At 30.7% G+C, this 25,128-nt stretch overlaps 10 protein-coding genes across 10 annotated transcripts, besides 2 other annotated features; 6 read left to right on the top strand and 4 right to left on the bottom strand.

The window, feature by feature from the left end:
- Positions 1–1,960: 1,960 nt before the first annotated feature.
- Positions 1,961–4,449, top strand: TVAGG3_0210230 (uncharacterized protein; the record flags this gene model as incomplete). The annotated part of the gene is made up of 1 exon (XM_001305141.1): positions 1,980–4,130. The coding sequence occupies one exon, from the start codon at positions 1,980–1,982 to the stop codon at positions 4,128–4,130; it is 2,151 nt and encodes a 716-aa protein (XP_001305142.1).
- A 157-nt stretch (positions 4,450–4,606) lies between these two features.
- On the bottom strand, positions 4,607–6,252 carry TVAGG3_0210220 (uncharacterized protein; the record flags this gene model as incomplete). Its single annotated transcript, XM_001305142.1, has 1 exon — positions 4,633–6,252. The coding sequence occupies one exon, from the start codon at positions 6,250–6,252 to the stop codon at positions 4,633–4,635; it is 1,620 nt and encodes a 539-aa protein (XP_001305143.1).
- A 162-nt stretch (positions 6,253–6,414) lies between these two features.
- Positions 6,415–8,392, bottom strand: TVAGG3_0210210 (GTPase activation domain, GAP family; the record flags this gene model as incomplete). Its single annotated transcript, XM_001305143.1, has 1 exon — positions 6,475–8,325. The coding sequence occupies one exon, from the start codon at positions 8,323–8,325 to the stop codon at positions 6,475–6,477; it is 1,851 nt and encodes a 616-aa protein (XP_001305144.1).
- Positions 8,393–10,425: 2,033 nt separating this feature from the next.
- TVAGG3_0210200 (SUMO transferase protein) lies at positions 10,426–11,372 on the top strand (the record flags this gene model as incomplete). The annotated part of the gene is made up of 1 exon (XM_001305144.1): positions 10,695–11,303. One exon carries the CDS (start codon positions 10,695–10,697, stop codon positions 11,301–11,303), a length of 609 nt encoding a protein of 202 aa, XP_001305145.1.
- Positions 11,373–12,525: 1,153 nt separating this feature from the next.
- Positions 12,526–12,555: a mobile genetic element.
- A 2,432-nt stretch (positions 12,556–14,987) lies between these two features.
- TVAGG3_0210180 (protein of unknown function, DUF4108 family) lies at positions 14,988–15,431 on the top strand (the record flags this gene model as incomplete). Its single annotated transcript, XM_051226622.1, has 1 exon — positions 14,988–15,431. The coding sequence occupies one exon, from the start codon at positions 14,988–14,990 to the stop codon at positions 15,429–15,431; it is 444 nt and encodes a 147-aa protein (XP_051111608.1).
- Positions 15,432–15,872: 441 nt separating this feature from the next.
- On the top strand, positions 15,873–16,109 carry TVAGG3_0210170 (N-acetylmuramoyl-l-alanine amidase family; the record flags this gene model as incomplete). Its single annotated transcript, XM_001305145.1, has 1 exon — positions 15,873–16,109. The coding sequence occupies one exon, from the start codon at positions 15,873–15,875 to the stop codon at positions 16,107–16,109; it is 237 nt and encodes a 78-aa protein (XP_001305146.1).
- Positions 16,110–16,133: 24 nt separating this feature from the next.
- TVAGG3_0210160 (uncharacterized protein) lies at positions 16,134–16,349 on the bottom strand (the record flags this gene model as incomplete). The annotated part of the gene is made up of 1 exon (XM_001305146.1): positions 16,134–16,349. The coding sequence occupies one exon, from the start codon at positions 16,347–16,349 to the stop codon at positions 16,134–16,136; it is 216 nt and encodes a 71-aa protein (XP_001305147.1).
- A 1,846-nt stretch (positions 16,350–18,195) lies between these two features.
- Positions 18,196–25,128: part of a mobile genetic element that runs on past the window's edge.
- On the top strand, positions 19,920–20,419 carry TVAGG3_0210150 (uncharacterized protein; the record flags this gene model as incomplete). Its single annotated transcript, XM_051226621.1, has 1 exon — positions 19,920–20,419. A coding segment is annotated over one exon (500 nt), but the record flags the coding sequence as incomplete, so codon positions are not given.
- TVAGG3_0210140 (phage tail repeat-like family) lies at positions 22,635–23,426 on the top strand (the record flags this gene model as incomplete). Its single annotated transcript, XM_051226620.1, has 1 exon — positions 22,635–23,426. A coding segment is annotated over one exon (792 nt), but the record flags the coding sequence as incomplete, so codon positions are not given.
- TVAGG3_0210130 (uncharacterized protein) lies at positions 23,751–24,017 on the bottom strand (the record flags this gene model as incomplete). The annotated part of the gene is made up of 1 exon (XM_051226619.1): positions 23,751–24,017. A coding segment is annotated over one exon (267 nt), but the record flags the coding sequence as incomplete, so codon positions are not given.

The following is a 25,128-nucleotide window of genomic DNA, read 5'->3' as shown; positions in this document are numbered from 1 at the left end:
AATGGGATGAAACATCTAAGACACTCACAATTATTTCAGATGGGACACCTATTGCTAGTTACCAATCCCAACATAGAACAGATGCTATTCATATTGAAATCCAAGGTCCTGTTAAAATCATTAGAAGTGGAGCGTTTTCGGGATACACTAGTTTGGAGACAATCCTTTTCCCGGACACTGTTGAAATGTTTGAAATAATATAATTAAAGATTCAAAGATAAGAACATTGCACATTCCTTTCAATTTTAAGATATATGATGTAAATGGACCCCTAGAATATAACTATTTATTTGAAGAATTCACAATTGATGAGAATCAACCAAATTTTGCCGTGCTTGATGGAGTTTTGTACTCAAAAGATATGACGAAATTAGTGAATATACCACCTAATTACGATGCAAAGGTATTCACAGTCCCATATGGCGTCAAAGAAATAGTTTACAGCTCCACCGATTGCCTGCAAAAAATAGAACAGTTGATATTTCCACAAACAGTTAAAATAGCTAATTCAATTCTATATAGACCAAAGTCCATTAAGAATTTGATAGTTTATCAAGATAACAGCTCAAATATATCTATCAAATTCCATAATGGTTTTGATCAATCGCCAATTAATGTAAATGACACAATATATATTAATTCAAGTTTGTATGCTACATATTATAAAGGAAACAGAACAGTTGTAATCTCTACGACTAATAGCAGCCAAATCTATGAATACACAGACAAAACTCTTAGCCTCAACACAAACATTAACACTATTATTTATCCTAAATGCGTTGTCAATATTTCATCTTCATCTTTCAAGCCCCTCAGTCATAACCAATTCGTAGTACATATTTTTGATGATTATATGGAGATTTCAATCTCAAATTATAGATATACTGTTGTGTGTCGTGACTACATATCTCTACATTTCTCAATCTCTTCTTTTTCTGTATTTATTCTTCTATAAAATAAAAGCAAGAATGTTTTAAGTATGCATTATATAATATTTCTTCTATCATTAGATGCAGATATAAAATCGAATGATGAAGAAGGTTGAGCTACTATTCATTATGCTTATCTAAGAATTGATATATAATTTGTTGATTTTCCTCTTTTAAATGATGTAGATATCGATGCAAGAGATAAAAACTATGGCTTGTCTCATTAATTTAAAGGATAATAAGAGAAAACTCAGGCTTCATATTACAGCACACAATCAAATGCTATGCATCAAAGAATTAGATAATAACCAATATTAACTTGTTGAAATTAAGTAAAACTTAATAATAAAACCTTTACAACAAGTTTAAATTTTTAAATTATAAAATCTTTAGAATTATTGCAATATTTATGTTGAAAGTATGATTCATTTTGCATCACTATCAATTATAATGCGCATCTATTTTTCCAAAATTTTTCTATTTTTCATTTTTCTCAATTAAATTTGTATTTTTTACCTTGATAAAGATATTTTTAGAATTTTTTTTGGGAAAAATTATTTCGTTCATTAGCTCAACGGATGTGATCCTAACTATCTACCATATAAGTTAAACATTTTTATTGTCTCAAAAACCTTATAAAACAGAAAATTATATGTAATTTTGTTCATATCTTAACAATCAAGATGTTACAAAAGAAGTTTGCGATATAAACTTCATAAACATAATAAAATACATAGCTTTTCATATAGTATCCCGCGTTAGACTCATGAACATTTAAATCTTTTCTCAAATTTTTGATATTAATATCTCTAAAATGCCGGGATAAATTTCTGCGATTCTATGTTTATTAGTTTTATAGCAGGTGGTAAGTATATATATACATTAGCAAAATTGAAAACTGGGCAAGAAAATTGATCTGGACTACCTTTGAATCGACTTCTTATTTGGAAATGTTGCGTCCTTTATTATCTATACATTAGGGCTGCAATTCTGAAATATCTTTCTCCATAATTACAAATTTGTTCGTTAAAATTTTAGGTAATAAATCAAATGAGTCTTTTTCAGCGAATTATCGCTGAAGGGGACCTTATTGATTATAAGTTTAATAAAGACAATATCCAAACTGTCGTTAGTGAGCTTTTAAATATGATAGAAAAGCAACAAGAAACGATAAATAACATTAACGACAGATTAGAGACTTATGCAACAAAAACAGCAACAGAATATTTATCAGAACAGATATCAAATTGCCTTAAAGAGCAATCTAAGTTCATGGAAGACATAAATAAAAAAGTTGATGATGAATCAAAACAATTAAACGAAAATATGAAACAATTAAGAGATTGGACAGAAGAATCCAACAGTTCTACACTTGTCGACGTCAGGAGATACCTTTCAACTGAACTAGAAGACTTAATAAATCAACAACAACAGCAACAACCGAAAGAACAAGAAAAACCACAGCAGCCTACAAAAATCATCGAAAGACAAGTTGGAAATGACGATAGTGCAAGAATCAATCATCAAATATCTCAACTTCAGATCAAAATTGATAATCTCGAAAGTCTTACAAGTAATCTTCCTTCTCAGGACTCTGTGAGGCGTCAAATTGAAAGCGTATCGAACTACTCAGAAGATATCATGGATCACAACATCAGATTAAACAATTTAGAAGGAAATATTCCCCAATTAAACGATATTATTAAATCTCATTCCAAATACATAGAAAATCATTCAGGAGTTCCAACACCAAGACTAGTAGAAGAACCTAAGCCTACTCAAACATCCGCAGCTACAAATCCTGAACCAAATACTCCAATAAAATTAAGAATCGACAGTACTAACAGAAGTTTCATTACTACACCTTCTATGAGTATTTTCTCGATATCTGCAATGTCAACACCTAAGAAAGAACCTCTACAACCTGGAATGCAAACTCCAATTGTAATTGGCGGCGATAACTCTGAAATAGAAAGAGTTGTTCGCAGACAAAATGATACAGTATCAAGTATCAGACTAGTTGCTGATGGATTGGTCGACAGATTCAATCAATTTGAGAACAAATACAATCAATTTGTTGCACAGATCGGTATGAAGAATTTAGAGTACTCACAAACATTGGATCAGATCCAAGCCCAACTTGGAAGAGTTCCTGAGATGATTTCTAAAGATCCTGCGTTTAATAAATTATTTGATCCTTATAAAACAAAGATACAGACCCTAAATGAACGTGTAACTTCTCTTGAAACCAAACACGCACCTGTTCATTCAGCTCTTTACGAAATGCTGGCGAAAGATCCTCCATCTCAACCACAAACGCCTCCAGAGCCAACAGAAGCGGATGTTCAAATGGACAACTCGATAAAGAGCGGAAATGCAACAAGTTTCAGAGAAAAAACGTTCTCAACTTCGACAAATCACAAAGTCATCGATATTGAAAGGACAAGTCCGAAATTGGAGATCTCTGATGAAGATAAACCTGTTCAATTCGCTCCACATACCATAGATATACCAAAACAAAGCAAAGAAACAACCCAAATTAAAATTATTCACAAATCTGACAGAAAAAGCGCTGAATTGCTTGCTGCTTTACAGAATGCACAAGCACAACCATCAATATCTCAAGATGAGATCCAAGAACGCGTAGATGCTGCAATTAGAAATACTTTGACTGGATTTATCGACAGAGTGAAGAAAACAGTGGCCGAACAGATCGAAGAAGGAATTAAACCAATCCACAAAGTCCAAGCAATGATAGAAACTAAGATTGACCGAGATTTTGTCGAAAGAATATTTAATAAGTTCAGAGTATTGATTGGAGAGCTTAAAGATAGAGTTGATAATTTCCAGATGAACTTCCAGAACTGGATAACCCGCGAAGAACTTGAAGAAGTCTTAAATCGCTTCTCAACAACTCTCCAAGAGGTTAAAGACACTGCTGGAACAAGCAGCAAGTACAAATGCTTACTTTGCGGAAGGCCAAGGACACATCTTGCAGGAATGATCGTTTCTTCGCCAAGAGATGAAGATGACGAAAATTCTAGTACTGGATCAGAGAAAGAAGCGGAAACTCCTAAACGCGCTTCAACTGCTAAGTCTAAATCAAGACTTCCTAAAGCTCCAAATAGCATCAGAAGACCAGTTTCTCACGCAATGCCTCGTGATATCGTTCAATTATTCACAGGCAGAGAAAAGAATTAGAAAATTTATGTTTTATAATCTTTTTGTTTATTGTTTATAAATATGTTTTGTTTATAAATCGAAATTTTGAAAATAATCTCAATAATATTCTGAAGTTTGCTCATTATTTTATCTCATTATCATGCTAGAAGTATATTTAATGTATAACTCGAAATACTCATGTACGAAAAAAATAAATCTCAACAGAGTTCTGGTGTTTGTTAACGAAAATTCTTATTATTTTAGATTAAACTATTAATTTGAACCGAAATAAAGCCGTCTGTTTCCAAAAATTGTATAACTATCTCTCTATATAAGTTTAATATAAAGAATCTTCATTATTTTAGGCCATCTTATGATGCAAGCTCTTTAATATTGAAAAGTTTCTCAAAATATATTTGAGTCAATGAATGTCTTTCTTAGATTTCGTTGATTTATTTGAAAATTGAATTTGAAATTTAGTAACAAACTGATTACTAGAAAAAAAGTATTAACAGTTTTTTAAATATATAATATTTAGTCCTTAAATTAATACAGTATAATTTAGCTTTGACCAAATTTTATAATCGAATTCATCAAGGTTGTTTTCATCAGGCATTACGTGTTTGTCTGATTCTATGCATCCTGGAGAGATCTCCAAGATCTGTGTTCCGCAGCAGGAATAGCAAACCTTTGTCTGTGTGATTGTTTGTCCAGTATTTTCATCGAGAACTTGAATTTTTTCTTCCATAACATCTTCACCGTTTTTCCCTTTGAATGAGATTCTTTCTCCTGTGTGTTGTCCTCTTGGGCAGCTGTGTACTTTGTGGCAACTCTGGCAATTGCAAAGCGGGCACTCGTAATAAGCAATTTCTTCAAAAATTTTATAAACATTTTCTTTGAATTTTTCAGTAATTTGGTCGATTTCATCTTTTGCAGTGGAAAGAGGGAACATATAGATGTAGATATTTGTGAGGCCTTCTGTCTTGGGTGCAGGCTTTAATTCGTACCTCATTTTAACGATTTCGTTTGAAGAATTATGGAATTTTCCTGTTTTTTGTTGTTTTGTCATTACTGAGATGTAATCTTGGGTTTGGTTGCTCTGGATTATCTGACTCTGGCTGTATATGTTGTAAAGAACATCATCTAATTGAGCGTAAATGGATCTTGATGAGTTTTTCAATGGAACAAAAATTCTTTGGACAATTGTTGTTAATCTTTGGCAAATTTGAACTGCTTTGATACCCATGTAATCAGCAAATGATATAGCAACATATTGGCCTTCAAGTTCAAAGGCAACTGGAAGAATTGCTGGTAATAATAATTTGTAAATTGTTTTGCTTTTAAGGAATCTCTTTTGATCGTATCCCTTCTCCTCATCAGTTTGGTTCAACGCTAAAGCTTCAACCAAGAAAACAGCCATAGGAATAGGAATAAATTGTTTATGGCCAAAAGCTCTGGCATTTGGTAATGGATCTAAAGAGCTTCTGCATAAGTTCAAAGAAAGATCTTGGCGGATGTCGGATGGGATTGTTCCGTCTTCTTCTAATTGAACAATTTCGTCCTTTAATGAAAATCCGTATTCTTGGGCCAGTAAAACGAATCTGTACATATTCTTGATTGAATCAAGACAAAACGTGTTGTAAATAGCTTGGAAAACTTTCTTTTTGGAATTTTGGGATTGTTTCTTATTTTGTGTTTGAATTGATGTAAGTTTCATAGGACCAAATGTATATTTATTATCTGATGGGTCGATTTTTGCGGCAAATGATACATTTGCAACAAACTTGAAATCGTTATTCTCGAATTTTATTGGTTTGGAATCTTCTGGACGAGAAAATCCATGAACAACGTATAAAATTTTAGCAATATCTTCAGGAAGTGATAATTCAGCTGTTGTAAAATCAGGAGATGCAAATTTGAAATTATATTTTTCCATTAAATCATCGTAAATGGTTTTGATTTCAACTTTTGCTGCTCTCTCAATACGATGACCACCAATAGTTTTATCAACAGCTTTTTCTACTTGTGTTGTTAGATTTTTTGGAGAAAAAACGAGTTTATTAACCTGAGTTGGAAGTCCTAACAAGGTAACAATGTCTTTAATAAGTTCAGGATCATAGATAACTGCAGTATCTTCATGTACTTCAAATCGTTCCGTCATTTTTTTGAAAAAACCGTAATTCTCTTTGAAAATGTCAAAAAATCACATTTATTAAAAATAAATCATGATAAGTATGTATGTTATGTTTTTGAATGTTTTCCAAATTTTCATTGAAAAAGTGACATGATATTTCGAAATTCTAGCCGAAATTGTCTCGAAAAAAGAAAATCGGATAGTTAAACAAACAATAATCAGATATAATTCTTTACAATATACAAAAAATCATTGATGATTTGCAAGACAATACAAAAAGTGCATTACACTACCAGCAATTGGTGTTCTTAATGTTGTTAAGGATTCTCTTTGAATCGCTCTCATGAAACTTCCATCATGGTTTCTTGATGCAGCAATTTCGATAATTTGTTTAATTGCATCATTATATTGCTCTTTCTGGATGATAGTATAGCTTGGTTGTTGCTTAAGGATGCAAGCCTGTTCAATGAAAGAAACTGCCTGCACTCTATGAGGCTCAACCAAAGCTTCCATTCCAGAAGCATCAGGGAAATTCTCTGCAATGCCTCTCATTAAAAACACTGGCCTGCAGACTTGGCTGAATCCCTGAAGAAATTCAGCAGGAGGATGGATCGGATGGAAATCTTTGAAATAATAAGTTCCATTCGACATAACTTTAAACAGGAAGCACTCGAAAAATACCAGAGCTCCTCCTAGATATCTTCCTTTCTGTGTTCCCCACTTAACTCCCATAATTACAGACATTAATGACATAATGTGAGCAAGTTGAGGTGGAAACTTATCTACATTCTGGTTCAATGTCCTAATAACAACACCAATCAGGTTACTGGCCGTTTCGATGTTGAATGAGCCATTAAATGAAATTTGGCCTCTGTCGATATCCATGAGCATTGGAGCGATCACGGATCTGAAGTAGTCCTGACAGTAATTAGTAATAATCAATTCAATTAAGACTGCCAGGTAAGAATCGTCTTGTAACAATTCTCTGTCACTTTTATCGCTATCAAAAACTTCCCTCATGGCCAAACAAGAATAAAGGCCATTATTCATGGATAAATAGCTGTAAACTGTTAAAATAAGGTTCATTATCTTCTTGGAATCTACTGCTTTGATTACTTCTTTGCGGAGAAGGGCTCTTATGATTAACATGTCGTGCATTTCGATTGCGCGCTTGTCTTTGTCGAAAATTCGCTCGGGAAGAGGCCTCTGGAAGTATGGGAATGATGAATAGTAAGGAATATTGTCAGATCTGAGAGCATGAGTTTCCCAGAGCTCTGTATCGTATCCTGGAGGTGGAACAAGCATGAAATCGATCTTGGAAGGCGTTGAGCTGAATTTAATTGTCTTTTTGCTGCGGCTGAGCCAAATAATATCGCATTTGAATTCTGTGTAGAGTTTATTATCTGATGCACGGAATATTCTGACCATATTATCGTTGTATAAGACCGCCCAATATATCTTTTTGTGTCTTCCCCAGAAATCGCGTCTAACTCCGCTAATCATGCATTTAACGCCATCTGGTGATTGAAAATCTTGTATAATTGGAACTTGACAAAGGTTTTGTGATACCCATCTTATTAAACCACAGCTTTGTGGATTATCTTCCATTAAATCAATAAGTGTTGTAATATCGAGTTTTGTATCTTCTGGAAAGCTATTAAACAAGTCTTCATAGTGAGCAGGATCTGATGATGCAATTTGATTTAATATTGATGAATTAAATAAAGTTCTTATATAATATGTAATTCTGTCGAATATATCTTGTTCAAATTCACTTTGACGAGTACATAATGGCTTAATGGCTTTCTTAAAATCTTCATAAGATCGATTTCTACTTGATATTGAGTTTTTTAATTTTGATTCGTTAAAATGCGCTCTCATTGAGTGGACTGAAGATGATTCAACTGTAGCAATAAGGAATGGTTGTTCTAATTGTTCAATTATGGAGCCTCTAACTTGATTTAACGGAACTCTTTGTTGAGGTTGCTGATTTTCTGAGGATTTTTCTGAATCAGATGAACTATCATCTTTTGGACTAGGTGGGGATGATTGATTCAATGAGCTTTTCGACTTTGAAGAGTCAGATGACGAGTCTTCCATAATTTTAAAAAAATCCAAAAATGTAAACTTCATAAAAATTGATTTTGAAAGAAATTATGCAACTTGAGAGTGTTTTATCTAATATTTTGCTTTACACAAGGACAAATATATAAAATTCAATTTGATTTGGTTGAAATCTATCTAAATTAACACAATTTTGATGCAAAATTAGATGAAGAGCTTTGATCATAGCAACTATATCTATGCAAGAGGGTTTTATCATCTTAAATAGAATAGTGGTTATGAAAACATCTCAATAATCAATAATTTTTAGTTTGGATATCAGTATTTGATTAAAGATTATTGATCTAACATAGATAATTGGTATATCATTCAAATTGACTGACATTGTGAATTGTTATGCTTTGAATTCTATCGAAATATATGTGATAAATATGAATTATTTTCTTATTCTCATTTGAAATATGATGATTCAATTAAAAATAATAGATTATGAAGAGTTACTAATGTTTACTAAAGTTTGTAAAAAAAGAGAAAGTTTATTAACATAAGAAATACTTTTATTGATAATTGCAAATTCTGCTTGGCAATTACCAGTTGAAAAATGAATCAATTTGTTAGTAAATAGTTCTCTTGGATTAGTAGGTTTTACATTTCTAGAAAATGTTGTTGAAATCGAATTGTCAATGTAACAACTATCAACTGTTAATTCATCATAATAGTTATATATCAAATATGAATATTTAGGAGCAGTGTTGTTAATAAAAGAACAACTTTTTACAGTAAGAGAATTATAAAAATGGTAAATAATTCCATATTTTGATTGTGTATTAGTATTATTTATAATATTACATGAATCAATCAAAGCTTTATACCAAATATTTATCACATCTCCATTAATATCTGTTGCCAAATTATTAACAACAGTTGTATAATTAAATTTTGTTGTGTATTGAAGTGATTTACCGTTAAAATATCCAACAGGTTGTGCTAAAGCTTTACATGATGAGAAATTTGTTGATGAAACAACAATATTATCACTTATTGCTCTAAATGTGTTGCCACCAACGCTTTCACTTCCTACATCGAAAAGGGAACTTTCAATAAAAAAATTTAAGTTATCTGTATCAACTTCTGTATATGAAAAGTGACCTTTTCCGGAGCTTTGGCATTTTGTACAACAGAATTTTCGTTGAACAATTGAACTATTTCTGCCAATTTTGTAGTAAACGCAATTTCCATCTGATGTAGAAGTGCAATTACTAAAAGAACACCGGTTGTGTAGGAAGAATGTGTTAACAATCGGATTTAAGCTGATAACATTGTTATTATCATTAAAAAAATTGCATTCATCTAAATAATATTGGCCATTTGAGGATGATGGATTGCAATTTTGACAATGTTCAGTTTTTAAACCTGTGAATTGATGATTGAAGTAGTAATTCCAGGGATCGTCATCTTCTGCGGATGACTTTTCCCCAAAATTTCCCACTATGTCATATAACCGTTTTTATCCATACATTATTGGTCAAATCTCTTAAATTAGAACATGCAATTTGATAGTCCAACGAATTACATACTTCATGCTTCTTGATTACGAGAAAGTATCCATGTTATATCGATATGGGCAATAAAAAGTTAAATTACAGTCTCACACATGGAAAATAATCTTAATTTCAAGCATTGTAATACGTTCTCATTTTCTGTCAACTTCAAAACAACAAACAGATTTTTCAAAGATAATTACTCTTATCTGTAAATTGTAAATTGCCATCGGTTATTTTATCATAGTTCACTAATATCATTAAAATAATGTGCTTTGGTTCGATTATCTGATGATTTTATTGAAATTTAATTGTAAAAAGTGTTTAAATTTCTGTAATTACCCAACCACCAATTTGTTTGAGTTCAACTATACTTCTTGATATAATAAATTTTCTAAATCAACATATTCAATCAAACACAAAAGAGTCACTTTTTATTTGAGAACCGTTGATCTTCGAATATTGAATTCAATACAGTTTTATATCAAAAATATAGGTATTATTGGGTTCGTTATCTATTATGTATGAAAATTTTCTCTGAAATATAGCGAACTACCACGCCGAGACCGATACATCGCTTATATGTTGATCACTTTTTTATATTTTTTTTTTCGAATAATTTTTTTTTTTATGAAAATGAATTCCTATTCCCATCCCTTTATATATGCCCAATACCAGATGCAGCAGCCACAAAACAACTCTGCTGGCATCGTTAAGAAAAAATCTACAGCGCGAGTTGCAAGGCTGGTCCGAAATCGGAATAGTGATGCCGATGAAGAACCAAAAATGCCACAGACGCAAACAAATTTATCAACACCAAACCTTTCGCAAATGTAATATCAACCTTTCGGCTATCAATCATGTATGTGTCGCGTAAATTCAGATTCTATCAGCTTTAGTTTACCCCCTTTAAATCCAAGATTAGTCTGCGATTTCTCTTTTGAATATACCATTGATAATCGTATCGTTATTAATACAAGCTCTACAACTGTTATACCATTTATCTTGAATGATGTACCATTTTCTTTGAATGGAAACGAAATAGACGTGACAGATCAAATCAAAATGGGTCAAAATAGACTAATATTCAATACAATGAACGAAAGGCAGGTTATCACTGCAAATGTTCAATGGGAAAAAGCCAAAAACGTTGAAGCGGTCGTCTACAAAATTATGTCGAAATTCCCTCCAATGGAAATTGTGCCCACTAGCGAGTTTGTCAACGAAATTGATCCGATTTCTAAAAATCAGATCAGCTTCCCAGGCCGAGGGTCTACGTGTACTCATGCTCAGTGCTTTGATCTCAAGGCATTTTTGAATAGAGCTTTTGAAACTTCGCATTGGGAATGTCCTTTATGCGGTACCTATCTTACAGAGAACGATCTGCGCTATGATCCTTGCTTTTTTAGAAATTGCGGTACTTCATTTTTAGCCGACGACCTGTATGATACTAATGTTAACGACTTCTTTTAAAATTTTTGTCATTATCATAAACAAATATTGTGTTAATAACCTATATTATTCTTCTAAGCAACACTAAAGAGAATATTTACTAACATATTCATACTTGTTGCTTGCATTTTTTTCAAATATTTTTTATTTTTGCTTATTAAAAAAGCTTATTGCACATACGATAATTCCAAACTCTTGAGATGTTTATAATGCAGTGCTTTAAATTATAAAATTTTCCAAATTTTGGAAATCAATTTCTATATTTCATACAGAAAAAGTTTGATATTCTAATCATACCATATCAATGCTTAATAATAACGCTAACTGTAATACAAATAAGGATAAAAAGTGACATAAAATTTCCAATCTCACAAAATAACTTAATATTCATGAATGTTGCTAGATGTCAACAGATTATCTAAGAAACTAACGTTTAGCAAGTATGGAAGCAAGGAAATTAAGAATAGTTTATCATATCAAGTTTAATTTTTTAATTATTTGCAAATTAAAATTAAAATAATCTTATCATCAAAATCACAAATAAACATACTACAAGATAGATCATCTATCATATAAACTTTATGATTTCTACTCACTTCATAGATTTATCAATTATTAAGATTAATTCCATAAGATGACTTATCTGATCCACTTATATCTTAAAAGAACATTAAAATGGCCTTAAGATTTCAAAATCAATCGAGTATTTAAACCGATCTCAGAGAAGAAACCGTTAAATAATGTATATTTGACACACATTCAATTTTTTTGACAAAGGAGTTTCAAAGCATGTATTTTACCCAGATATGATATAATATTATGACTTGGCATCGCATGCTCGTATAAAATATTAAATTGAAATTGAAAAATTTGGTTTATTTTACTATGAAATCTACTTCAGAGAGAGGGTCAAAGTTGCTATTTGTCACTTTTCCACAAGAATATAATGGAGAAAAAGTTATCATATAGTTGATCTCATTCACTGAGGTGAGAGATGCATGTAGTGTAATATGTAATGGGATAAACAGTGGGATTACTGCTCTAAGTCCTAGGTTCGAGACACATTGGCTTCATTTTTCTCTTTTTTATTGACGTAAACTATTCAATTTTTGTGTTCTCCATTCAAATTTCAGAATTTTTTTTGCAGATTTCACGCTACATTCGAAGTTACCTTTTGTAACAACCACCACTGCCTACGAAAGACGAAAGTGTGTCACGATTTCACCCGGAAATCCGACGGTTGTTTAAGAGTATGCACTTTTGTCACCTACTCATCTACTTCACATGTTAGAAGGTATCAATAAAATTTGAGAGAATGTCAGAAAGTGACCGTTAAGGATTTTCAAAGGTTAAACTTTATGAAAACTAGATTAGCTAAAGATGATAATGCAAATCTAATATATATATTGCTTCTATAGGTGCACTTCAGGTTAACTTTAACAACAACTAGGTTCACATTATTACAGATTTTATCATCAGATAAATCGTAATAAATTGAAAACACATCATTTCTGATATTGTTAAGAACTAATTTTCCCGACCCAGTTTTTGTTTTAAAACCAACATAACTGTTTGTAACAGTTACTACAGCATCACTTTCACTCCCTGTATCAAAGCCATACTCAGCATTATTTTCAAGAAAAATACAATTATCAAAGTTATCTAAATACGAACAAGAAACTACATATTTACCACATTTATTTTGAACAATCGCAACAAATGAATTAGCGATTCCATATGGAAAGCGGGTAGTAAATATATTTAAATACCCATCAATTCAAATTTTTTGGGTCCCTTTTTCAATGAAATCATAATGTCCAAAACAATTTGAAGTGATTGGTATTCCAATATACTCCAAACAATTTTTCTGAGCAAAGCTCAGAAAAAGTTTGGAGTATATTTCTAATATTCAGTACTATTTGGAATATACAATGCAATTCTACCCGCCTTTCCAATATTATCATTAAAATTATTTTTTAATGTGAAATTGATAATATGCAGATTAAAACAATTTTGACCATCATTTAATTCATTATCAATTTCAAACAAATTCATACTTTCATTCATAAAGCTTAAATGTCCAGATCCATCTTTTGTTTTCAAAGAAACATAGCAATTTGATAAAACCATTGTTTGAAAACCAATTTCCAAATAAAAACCATAATTAGCAATGTTATCATGAAAAATGCACTTATTAAAACTAATTATATTTCTACTGCAATGTACAACAGATCTTCCGCACTTATTATGAACAATTGAAACAAAAGAATTGCTGATTGTTTGAGGATGGATACATAAACATTCGATTAAATAATTTCCAGTACTATTACAGTCTGTTACAATAATGTATTTTCCTGTTGAATCAGGGTCTCCTCTCCAGAAAGTATAACCTGCATTGTTTTTACATTTATTTGCACTCATATTTGAATTTTGAATTATCTGTTGCCCCCAATTTAAACTCATTGTACTAGTACTTGTTTGTAAATCTTTTCCACAATTTGCGATTGAACACCAAAGAATATAGTTTTTATAAATATTACCTGTATCAGCTGTTCGAGAATTAATCTTGGCCGCATTACCATAGTTTGATGACCAGCAATATGAAAAACAAACTTGATCTAAGACAGATTGACCATTCAATGTAAAATAGATAGCCCCGCCTCCCTCATCATGTAATGTTAATGTCTCATAGCAACCTACAAATGAAGACTGTTCAACTAAAAGTATATGATTACCATCAACAGCTTTAATACGGATTCCAGAATTTGAAATTCCATAAAAATAACAATAACTGAAGTAGTAATTTTCAATGTCACTTGAACTAAATCTACGCTTCCTATATCTTTTGGAAATTGTTGGATCTCCACTATTTCCAAAGTGAGTGTCCCAATCCATTTTCATCATTGATATCATCTATCTAGTAACATGGGTGCTTCGTTGTACCATTTTCATCAAATGAATGCTAGATAGACAGTATTGCATCGAATGAATTTGAAATGATTTTGAAAGTAATGAAATTGAAAAATCCCTTCAAAATTTGAGAATAATATTTTTTATTCAATTGCATTATTTTTATATGAAGTAGCTTTACGAGCAAAAGAAAAATAGTATTACATTAAAAAAGTATAATATCGAACGGATTCAAATTATTTTTTGATAACTTTTGGCAAATTTTTATTTCTTAACATTTTCCCAAAAGTTAGCTTATTAATTATGGCTATATGTTGACCATTTTAATCTCAGTAATAAAAAATGTATAATTTTTTTGTGAACGTTTGAATTTTTTACTATCCTAAATGATATTAGATTTACAATCCATACTGTACACTTTAATCATTCATTGATGTATAATTATTGACGGTTCCAAGCAGATTCGCCAGTAGTATATAATGCGGGTTTTGTGACTTTTTTTGTAAACGTAAGAATTCATACAATATCGAGTGATTTTGTATCATTTTTTTTAACATATGAAGTAAAAAATGTATGATTCTTACGGTTTTTATTCTTACGTTTTTGAATAAATCAAGATTTAAAAAATTTTCAAAATTGTAAGACATTTACACTAAACCCATACATAATGAAATAAAAAAAATAAAAAAATAAAAAAAATAAACTTTAAAAATTCATGTCTTACATTTTTGAATAATTTATTTTTTAATTTGTATGAAAATGAGTGGATCAAGATTCGTAACCGTCAATCAATTAATGGATGCTCTTTCACCAATTCTTGAAAATGTTAAACAAGTAGATGTTTATTTCGATGATTATGTAGAAAGTATATATTATAAAGGTAAGTTTAATATTAAACCTATTGCTTTTGCATTTGATAATAAATTAATTGAAAATGCAAAAATTTGGGAATTAATTCCAGATATTGAATATATAACAAATATTAATGATAAATGGTTTAAACGAATTCCAACCACAAAAGTTCTTTGTAAATTAATGATCAAAACTGAGGAAAAAGAATTTAACGGGTTTAAATATCATCCAAATAAAGTTTCAGAACTAGAAAATGAAAAACTTCAGAAAAAATTAAACGATAGACTTTCAAATGATCGTATTGAAAAAATAAATAAACTAGCAGAAGTTGCATTTAATAATGAAATATTTGATGAATATAACCTTGAACTCAGTGATGAGCTTTAAGGACCCGGGCTCAACGAGTCATGATTTATGAAATCAATAATTTGATTTATTCGCTCTTCAATAATTTCTATTCTTTTTGTTAAATCATCAATTTTCATTAATGAGGTGATTCTTGATTGAGGAATAGATTTCAAACTAACCACTCCTTTTATTTTTGAAATTTTGAATCCATCAACTTTAAACATTTTATTCAATTTACATGTTGTCAATTCTTCAAATAATTTTTTATTATTAGCATAATAGTCATTAAATTCATCAACAGATGAAAAAATTTTATTTCAGTAATTGGTTTAACAACGTTTATTTTTTGTTGAACATTTTCACTTTCATTTATTTCTTCCTCCTCTGTTTCATTTATTTTTAAAATTGGTTTCATTTATCATTAAAAAAAATTAGAATATAAGTGATGAAATATATTTTTTAATTAATATTAAATCAGAAATGGCGGCAGGATTCTTTAAAAAATTATGGGATGGAATTAAGAAAGCTGCAGGTTGGGTTTATAAAAAGGTTATTAAACCTGTTGCAAACTTTTTGGCACCAGTAGCGAAAACGGCAGGAACTATCATAGGTGGAGTATTAGGTACTAAAGCAGGTAATCCGGCGATGGGAGCACAAGCAGGTAACGCAATTGGTGGAATTGCTGAAGGAATACTTAATAAAATAGGGGGTAAATAGTGGAAAAATAAATAAATATTATTTTTATCTTAGTATTGGTTGTAGTCTTTGATAAACTTTTTCTCCTTTATTTAAAATTTCTCTTATTGGGGCAGCTTTTGGTGTTATTGATTCAGCAACGTCACTAATTGCTTCTTTATTCTTAAATATCCAATTCGCTCCTTTCTTCATTGTTTCCCAAACTTTATGCGCTCCTCTTTTTACTTTATCCCACAGTTTCTTAAAGAATCCTGCAGCCATAGTTGATTATTTCATTAAAATTAAAAATTCATTTTCATATTTTAATTTTGATTTTTTATTTAATAATAAATGACGACTAACTATTTGGTGCCAAACACTAAACCAATTAATGGAAATGTGTTTCATTCATTCGAAAAGATAAATGAAATATTTGCAAAGAATGACGGAAGAAGATATTATAGAGAACTTGAAAGTTCATGCTATGACTCTGATGCTCCATATTTTGATGATAAACAAACTCATTTAAGAATTACAAATCCGGCTCATGATGTGAACCAATTAGGTGACACATATATTAAACGCAAAGTTAAAGCAACTCTAGTTTCAAATAAAGCTTTCACATGTGATGCCGCTTTTAAATGTATGCGTTTATTCGTTGGTTACAAATCATCAAATCAAAGCTTTAAACAATTAGAAGTAGAAACCGAAAGAGGTGATGCCGGTTATCTTCAGATGGATTGCGCCCGTGAATCTTTCGCATTTGCAACATATAAACCAAAATCAGAAAGGAAAGTTAAAAAGTTTGTTCATTCGTTATATAATAATGTTCAAAAATATGATAACTCAGTATGTGGTAAATATATTGACCCTTCAGAAGTTTTCAAGAAAGCAAATGAAGAAGTTGATATCACTTTTGATATGATTATTCCGGTAAATGATTTGTTAGCATTTCAGGCGTTCGATGATTATCCTAAATCATTTGGTGAAATCATTCTTAAATATTATGTTTTCAGGGATACTTTAGTATTTTGTCAGGTTGACCCGTTAAGAGTTGCTGATTTACAAAATTACGTTTATGAAAAGATAACTGATGAAAATTATGAAAAGATTATGAATCATGTTTATAAATATGATCGCAAATTCCAACAAATCGGACTTCCTGCCAAATTAATTACAAGCTTAGCCGCTACATCTGCTGACGCAACAGTTGATGACGTTATTATTTCATGCACAAAGATGGAAGTTTTAGAGGATAAATGCATTACACCAGGATACGGTTTAATTGAAGAATCAGTTAAAGCAATACCACGTTTATTCAGTAAGGAAGATCCATTCATGATTCCAGCTCAACATATTGACGTTCGTTCACTAAATGGAGGTTGCATCACTCCTGAAGGTATCAGTTCAGATTTCTCATACGCTCTTCATAATGTTACAGATGTTGTGTTAGCATTTCCGAAGAATGCAATGCAAAGAACGGTTTTAGAAAATCCAATGCTTCGAGGTCTTCAGGTCACTATAGATTCCAGAAACTTCCCCGATCAAGCGATGACCACAGTGGGCGACATATTCTTTACACGTATGCTTCAAGCTTCTGATTTAGATGGAGTGAATGAATGCACGGAAGAATACGAGGACTCATTAACTAGACCACTGAATGATGATAATGGCGCCATTAGCTAGAACATGGAAAGACCAAACTTCATTCTTATGCACTATTCCAGTTCAACGTGATGGAGCGGGTATATTCTTTGATGGATTAGAAACTTTCAACTCACAAGTTACAGTACAAGTGAAAGCTTATCCAATCATTCAGGGTGTAAATGACACTTACTGTTCAAAGGTGACAAATCCTCCTCAGGTTTGGTTTACTAGGACTACGTATTGGACATGGACACCGGATGAAGGTTTGAAATATCATCCAACAGGTACACCACCACAGTATAGAAGTTCATATGATGAAATATTGATGAATAGAAATGTATAAAATTATAAATTTATTTTTGATTAAATGGATTTAAATTCTGAAGAATTAGCGGGAGTATATAATACATACGTAGATGATATGATTAATGAAGCATTGAGTGATAATAGAAATGCTCTATCTAAGGAAAAATTAATGAAAATTCCATATTCTGAATGTTACTTAAATTCAATCACTGCAGCAATTGGTAAACAAAATAAAGGTAAAACATTAACGATATTAAAACAAATTATCATTATTGCTAACACTTCCCCCATTCACATGTGTTAATTTATATCAACCGTTCAGGTTCACCTTCAGATGATACATTTGAATCTTTAAAGCATTTAATCAAAATTCCAATTATTTATTTATCACAAGAAGAAGCAGAAGATTATTTAAAAAACTTTTTAATGTATAAAGAATTATATAATACAATCAAGAAGCAAGGATTAGAGGATAAAATTATTGATAAACAACGGGATGAATTATTTGAAACACTTTCTATTTCAAATTTTGATAGAGAATTTTTGCATTCACTCATTTTTCTAGATGATGCGGTGAAATCAAAACTAATAACAAATGAGAAATCATATTTTAATCAGTTATTAACTCAATGTCGACACATTCAGTGTTCATTCTTCATGGCTGTTCAATACTTCAAAGCATTAAGCACAAACATTAAATCAAATCTATCAACACTTTTCATTTTCAGTGGTTTTAGTCGTCAACAGTTGAACGTTATGCTTTATCAAGTGAATTTACCAATGAGCATTAATGAACTTTACACACAATATCAACAATTAGGTGAACATGGAAAAATAATAGTTGATTTAAATAAAGGATGTGTTAAATTTGATTAACTTTTTATAATTAATTTTTATTTTTTATTTATAATTAAACATGACAGAAATAGCAAATCTTTTACAGGTTCCATTAAAACAGGGACAAACAAAAAGGGGGGTGTGTATAATAGAACTATGAAAGTTCCAGACGGAATGAAAGAATTAGTTCATATTGTTGCTGGTCTTCAAAAAGATGTAAAACAAATGAGAAACGTTTTAACATTACCAGAAGCTCAAGCATATGCCAAACGTCAAGGTCCAAATTGGGAAGCACATGAAGCAGACATTACAGGTCCAAATGGAAAACCTGATGGTATAAATGAAGTTTTCGTTACTGATGGTCGAGGTAATATTAAAGTCATAAATGGTTACAAATTAACTGTATCTGATTATCCTAAACGTAAAGCATATAATGAATGTTATCCTATGCAATTTGATGAAAATGGAAAAGCTGTTAAACAATACATTGGAGAAGGTGAACATGGCCCAATTAATTCATACCGTCATAATCCATATTCATATTTCAATGAAGAATTAAACGCTATTGAAGAAGGACCGATGGATTACAATATGTTAATCAGTTTGATGGTCAATATGCAAATTTGAGACCTGAAATTCCAGCTAAGAAATTCTTTAAAGTTGCTTTATTCGATCCAGTGTTCAATGAACAGAAAGAAGCAATGAAAGCAGAATTTAAACCAATTCAAGTGGCAAGAATTTCTTCATCTTCACTTGCAGAAGCGTTCAAGGAATTGATAAAGAAACCACTTTATTCTCAACAAGGTTATAACTTTGATTTAATTAAAGAAAGTGATAGACGTAAATTAGAAAAATCAGATGGTTTTAAGAATGCATGTAATGAAATGATTAAAGATATTGTAAATGATGAAATAAGACTGGAAGAAACTCAAAGCAATATCAATAACATTATTGGTGCAGTTACAAAGAAAGTATAAGCAAACAATGATGAACCTTGGGATATTACCGTAACAACTAAATAAAACTTTAAATATATATTTTTCTTTTTTTATTCAATTATAAATGAGAAGACGTTTCACAAGTCAAAAGAACACTAACGCAAAAGCAGAGATTACGGTTGGTTATAACGTAAATGATGATAAATCACGAATTATTCAAAATGTTAAAGTTAATGTTAGCCCTGAATTAACAAGGTCAGCAACTCAACCAAATTTATTAACTCGTGACTTACCGAAGAATGAGGAGAATGAAGAAAACCATGAGAATGGAGACCCAATCATTTTATCTGAACCCGGTAAAGAACCCGTTGAAATCCCCACATATCCAACATACCCCCCACCTCTTTCATCAAACATCGAGAACCCAGGAATATACGATTCCAGTCGCAATGCGCCATATAAAATAGACATTAATTCTGAATTAATGAAAATTTACCGTGATATAATAACTGATAATTATGATTCAATAATAAATTTAATTGATCAATCCGGTTTAATTATTTTACCTTATGAATCATTAATTCACATTATCGCCATTCTTTGTGATGTTCAAGATTCAGACGTTAAGATTCAATTTTTCATAGATGATGAGGTTTCATGCTGCGGAACAGTTGCAAAAATAAATCCTATAAAGGATATTAGCACAATTAAGATATCAAAGAACGGAACAACAACTGAACTTCATTTAACATATAATGATATTTATAATAAAATAGTTGATGAATATAAAATATCACTTGAAAAATTCTTTGTTAAGGCTATTTAATATTCAAGCATTAACATTATTGAATAATAATCCTTTGAATCATAATCAATAATAATTGACCTTTCACCAGTTTCTATCGTTTGTTTTATTTCTTTTCGTTCCCCACTATCTGGATCGGTCATTGTAATTGTTTTTGTTATAGTATCAGCTTTATCTTTAACTTCAATCTTTTTTCCATCAGGATATTTAAACCAAAATTCCAAAAATTCGATATTGTCAATCTGTTCATATTTTAATCTATCAATTGCATTTTTAATACCATCTGAAAATCTTATGAAATGGTCATTATATGGGTTTGATTGAACTAAATTTGAATGAAGTGAAATATAACCCGATGATGAATATGACATTGACTCATATTTTCTGAAAACACTGAAATTTATAACATGAATGAATTTCTTATTCGTTGAATTTATGAATTCTTGAGGTAATCTTATTCTAGTTTTATTTATCACTGGAAAATAACGCTTTACCATATTTTTAATCGTAATAAAAATGTCAATTATCAATATTATTTCGAATAATAGTTGTGAATTAAATTTAACAGTTAGTGGAATTTATAATGTTACTCTCGTTTCTGTGAGTGGTAAATTTAATCCCATTCTTTTAGACCCTTCAGATTATATATCATTTATTAAAGATGACCTTGAAAAAACGTATGATATGTATATAAATAATGTGATAACGAAATGGGATATTAACACAATTTTAAGTTATTTAAATGAATCATTTATCGTTTGGTATGAAGAAAATTTTAAATCAAAACCTGATAAACTTTTTGAACTTGATGAAATAAATAACCTTATTAAATTCCCGCTGAAAATTAAATTTTGTACTCCTCATCTTCGTTCAATGTTGGGGATATTAAATTTTGAAAAAGATGTTGGGGATGTTTTGTATTCTGACACTGGTTCCAATTTCATTTTAATCAAATGTGATAAAGTTAATACCCCAATGAGATTTTCACATCAAACATTAGACCCTAACTCTTACCCATCAATACAAAACATTTTATCCATCAACTTAAACATATTTTCTTTATCATATCCGTTTCAATTATCCGGGAATTCATTTATTCTTCATTCAAAAGATTTATCAAATATTAAATTTAGAATAACTGACCTATTTGATTGTGATTTAGAATTTATGAATGAAATATTATGGCAATTTCAAATAGAAAAAATAGCTGATGAGATAACAGATTAAATATTTATTTTTAAATCATAATAAATGATTAAACAACAGCAACCACAGCAACTTAAGGCACAGACCATTACTTACGCCACATATGCATATAATTCAAAGACGGCAGAACAAACGCAAAGGTTGAAATATGGAGATTTGGAGATAGTATTGAAAAATGACCATTTTGAATTCGTTTGCAAGGGTGGTGCAGTGATATCAAATATAAAAGAAATTTTATTTATGAATTCAAAAATTAAAGGAATAACGGATGATATAACATCAATTCCACCAGAAGAACAAAGATATTACGCATTAAATGCATTTCCTAAAGTTTTGAAGATTGGAAGATTTAATTTAAATGAGGAATTCATAGAAGGTTTCCTAAATGACATAATGAAGAAGGCAGATAAGGAATATGTGGATAGTGAGTTAATGAAGAAGGTAGATAAGGGACTTGTGGCTAGTGCATTAATGAAGAAAGCAGATAAGGAATATGTTAATGAAAAAGATAATGAAATTATCGAAAGGGTTGAATGGTACCATGAACGGACATCGAAGATTTTAAAAACTAAAGCTGATACAGGATGGGTTTCAGAATGTTTAGACCTTAAAGCAGATAAAACTTATGTTAACGATGAGTTAGAGAAGAAAGCAAATAAAGAATATGTGAATGAAATATACCAAAGTTTGATAGGAACAACTAAAAATATTGAAACTATTGCTGGTGACTTTTCCGTCTATGAAGAAAATAAATATTTTAGAGGGCAATTGGTACATTCCTTAAAAAATGGTATGCGGTGTAAACTCATTCCGAAAAATAACAATGAAATGTATGTAAGTTATAAAAAGAATGATGACACACAAGTTAAAGTTCCATTAGACAACAACTGTTACTTAAACTTATATGGAGACGAACAAAAGAAATATTTAAGAGTTTATGAAATGACGGATATGACATTGTCTAACGTAGCTCCAGCACCGTATTATTTCGACTCTGGAGATGATGTCAGAACGCCGCATGTAGATGAACAAAAGCAAACATTATATTTAGATTATTATAGATATAAAAGATATAATGCAATAGAAAAAACGAGAATAGTATATTATTATATAGATGACAAAAATAAATATTATAGTCAAGATTTTACATACCCTGAAAACATAAGATTATATTATAAAAAATATTCTGACACAAACCAGAAGAAACCCGAAATAGTTACACTATATTTTAAGTTCAAAAGAGACAATCCTATATTATCTCATATGTTTGATTTAATGAACCCAGTAGGTTCTATTTATACATCTATGGATGTGAGAGGTCCTCAAGCAATGTTTGGTGTTGGTGCATGGGAACAAATAGTCGACAGGTTTTTGTATTGTGCAAACTCTTCAAAGGAAACAGGGGGAAGTAAAACGATTACAGGTGAAAATTTACCTGCACACAGTCACTACATAGATTTAAGTACATCTCAAGCGGGTTGGCATAAGCATAGATATTGGGATTGGTCAGGAATGACAAAAGGTAAAGGATATGATGTTAAAGACAACGTTAAGTTTGCCATAAATTGTTACTGGAGTGACACTCAGGGAGAAGGAAACCATACACATCGCGTTTCAGGATATACACAAACAACGGGACAAAGTAAAGATTACATGCCACCATTTATGACTGTATTCGCATGGTATAGAGTTCAATGAACGCTCAATGTTTGTTTCACAAACTTTAGGAGCTCCAAAAGAGCAAACGGCATAATTTAAATTTTTATTTTTATCATAAATGAATACCCCACAAGCTCAAAATTTACCACGAATCATAACAAGGGAGGAAATGATAAAAATGATGCAAGAACATGTTAAAAATAACAAACCACTAAAACTGAGAAAATGTGGTTATGCAGTAATGATGGAAAGAGAGATGTTGTCGAAGAGGAATAAAAATTAAATTTGGATTGAGTTTAAAAATTCATCTTTATTAAATTCATCTCTTCCAATCAATTTATTTATTCTATTAAATTCTTTTATTTTTGCTTCACTCAGTTTAAGGATTGAACGGTAAGTTTCTAATTTTTCGATTATTTCTTTCCTCTCTTTATCGTTTTCAACCTCACCGCATTGTGGCTTCTTTTTGTAATAGCATATTTTTGATTTAATTCTGTTTAGTTTCTTTTTATATTCATTGTCTGGACTCTTGGATGCTTCGTTGTCACTCATTTCTTACGAAATAAAAAAAATTAAATATTATTTAAATATAATGGAGTAATAAAATAAATCGGAATTTCTATTAATTTATTGTTAACCTCAACTAATGCATTGCCGTTAATATATCTAACAAATTCAGCTATTGTGTCAAATCTTCGTCTTCTTTTTGTCATTGATTTATCAGTTTTTCCATAATCGAGATGAATCAAAACTTTATCCCCTTTTTAAAATTCATGAGCCCCGAATTAATTTGTTCACGTTTAACATCATTCAACCTTTCCATTTGCTTTCTAATATATTCCCATTCTTTTGAAATATCATTTTTCATTTCCACTGGTTTCATGTTTATTGTTCTATGCCATGTATTATTGTAATAATATACTAACTGTTGTATGATGGAGTCATGATTTCCATCCCAGTATATCTGACCGTTAACCCCTAACGCATCTCTAAGAGTTCTCATTACCGCATCAACTATTTTATTATGAAACGTATATGGAGAGGATGAAAAGTAAAAATTAATTTGTGGGAAATAATGAGTCATAGCTGCCTGAAATCCTTTATCACCATCACCCCTGATATTATCTACTCTTTCATGATCTAGTAAGTATTGAATAGCTCTTCTTGTTTCCTGTTCTGTTTTCCCTTTCACTGGAATGCAATATAAATATCTGGTGTTAATGTTAATGGTAAATAAATAAGTAACGTTTCCTTTTGAATATTCTAAATGATCGATTTCATATGAATATGGATATGGTGCAAATGAAGGGCGACTAAATTTTTCCTTTAACGGTTGAATTTTTGGGTCAATTGGTTTATTTAATATCTTGAAATCCTTTTTAAAATCTTTTTGTTTCTTTAATGTTTGAAATGGATATAATAAAGTGAATGATGAAAGATTAACTGAAGGAGGAGGTGGTTTTGGTGTTGCAGGTACTGTCGTTAGAGGTTTTGGTGTTGCAAGTGGTTTAATTTTATCTGCTTTGATTTTGGATGATGAAGTTTTGGAATTCCTTCCTTCCTTCATTAATTCTGGATGTATTCTATTCATTTGTTTTAAATATGCTGTATATAAAGGTTTAATATACTTTCCCGCTTCGAGTTTATGTTGAAGGATGAATTC

This window comes from Trichomonas vaginalis, chromosome IV, assembly GCF_026262505.1.
Source record: "Trichomonas vaginalis G3 chromosome IV, whole genome shotgun sequence".
Taxonomy (NCBI): Eukaryota; Parabasalia; order Trichomonadida; family Trichomonadidae; genus Trichomonas; species Trichomonas vaginalis.
This window is presented reverse-complemented; position numbering and strand designations above follow the sequence as displayed.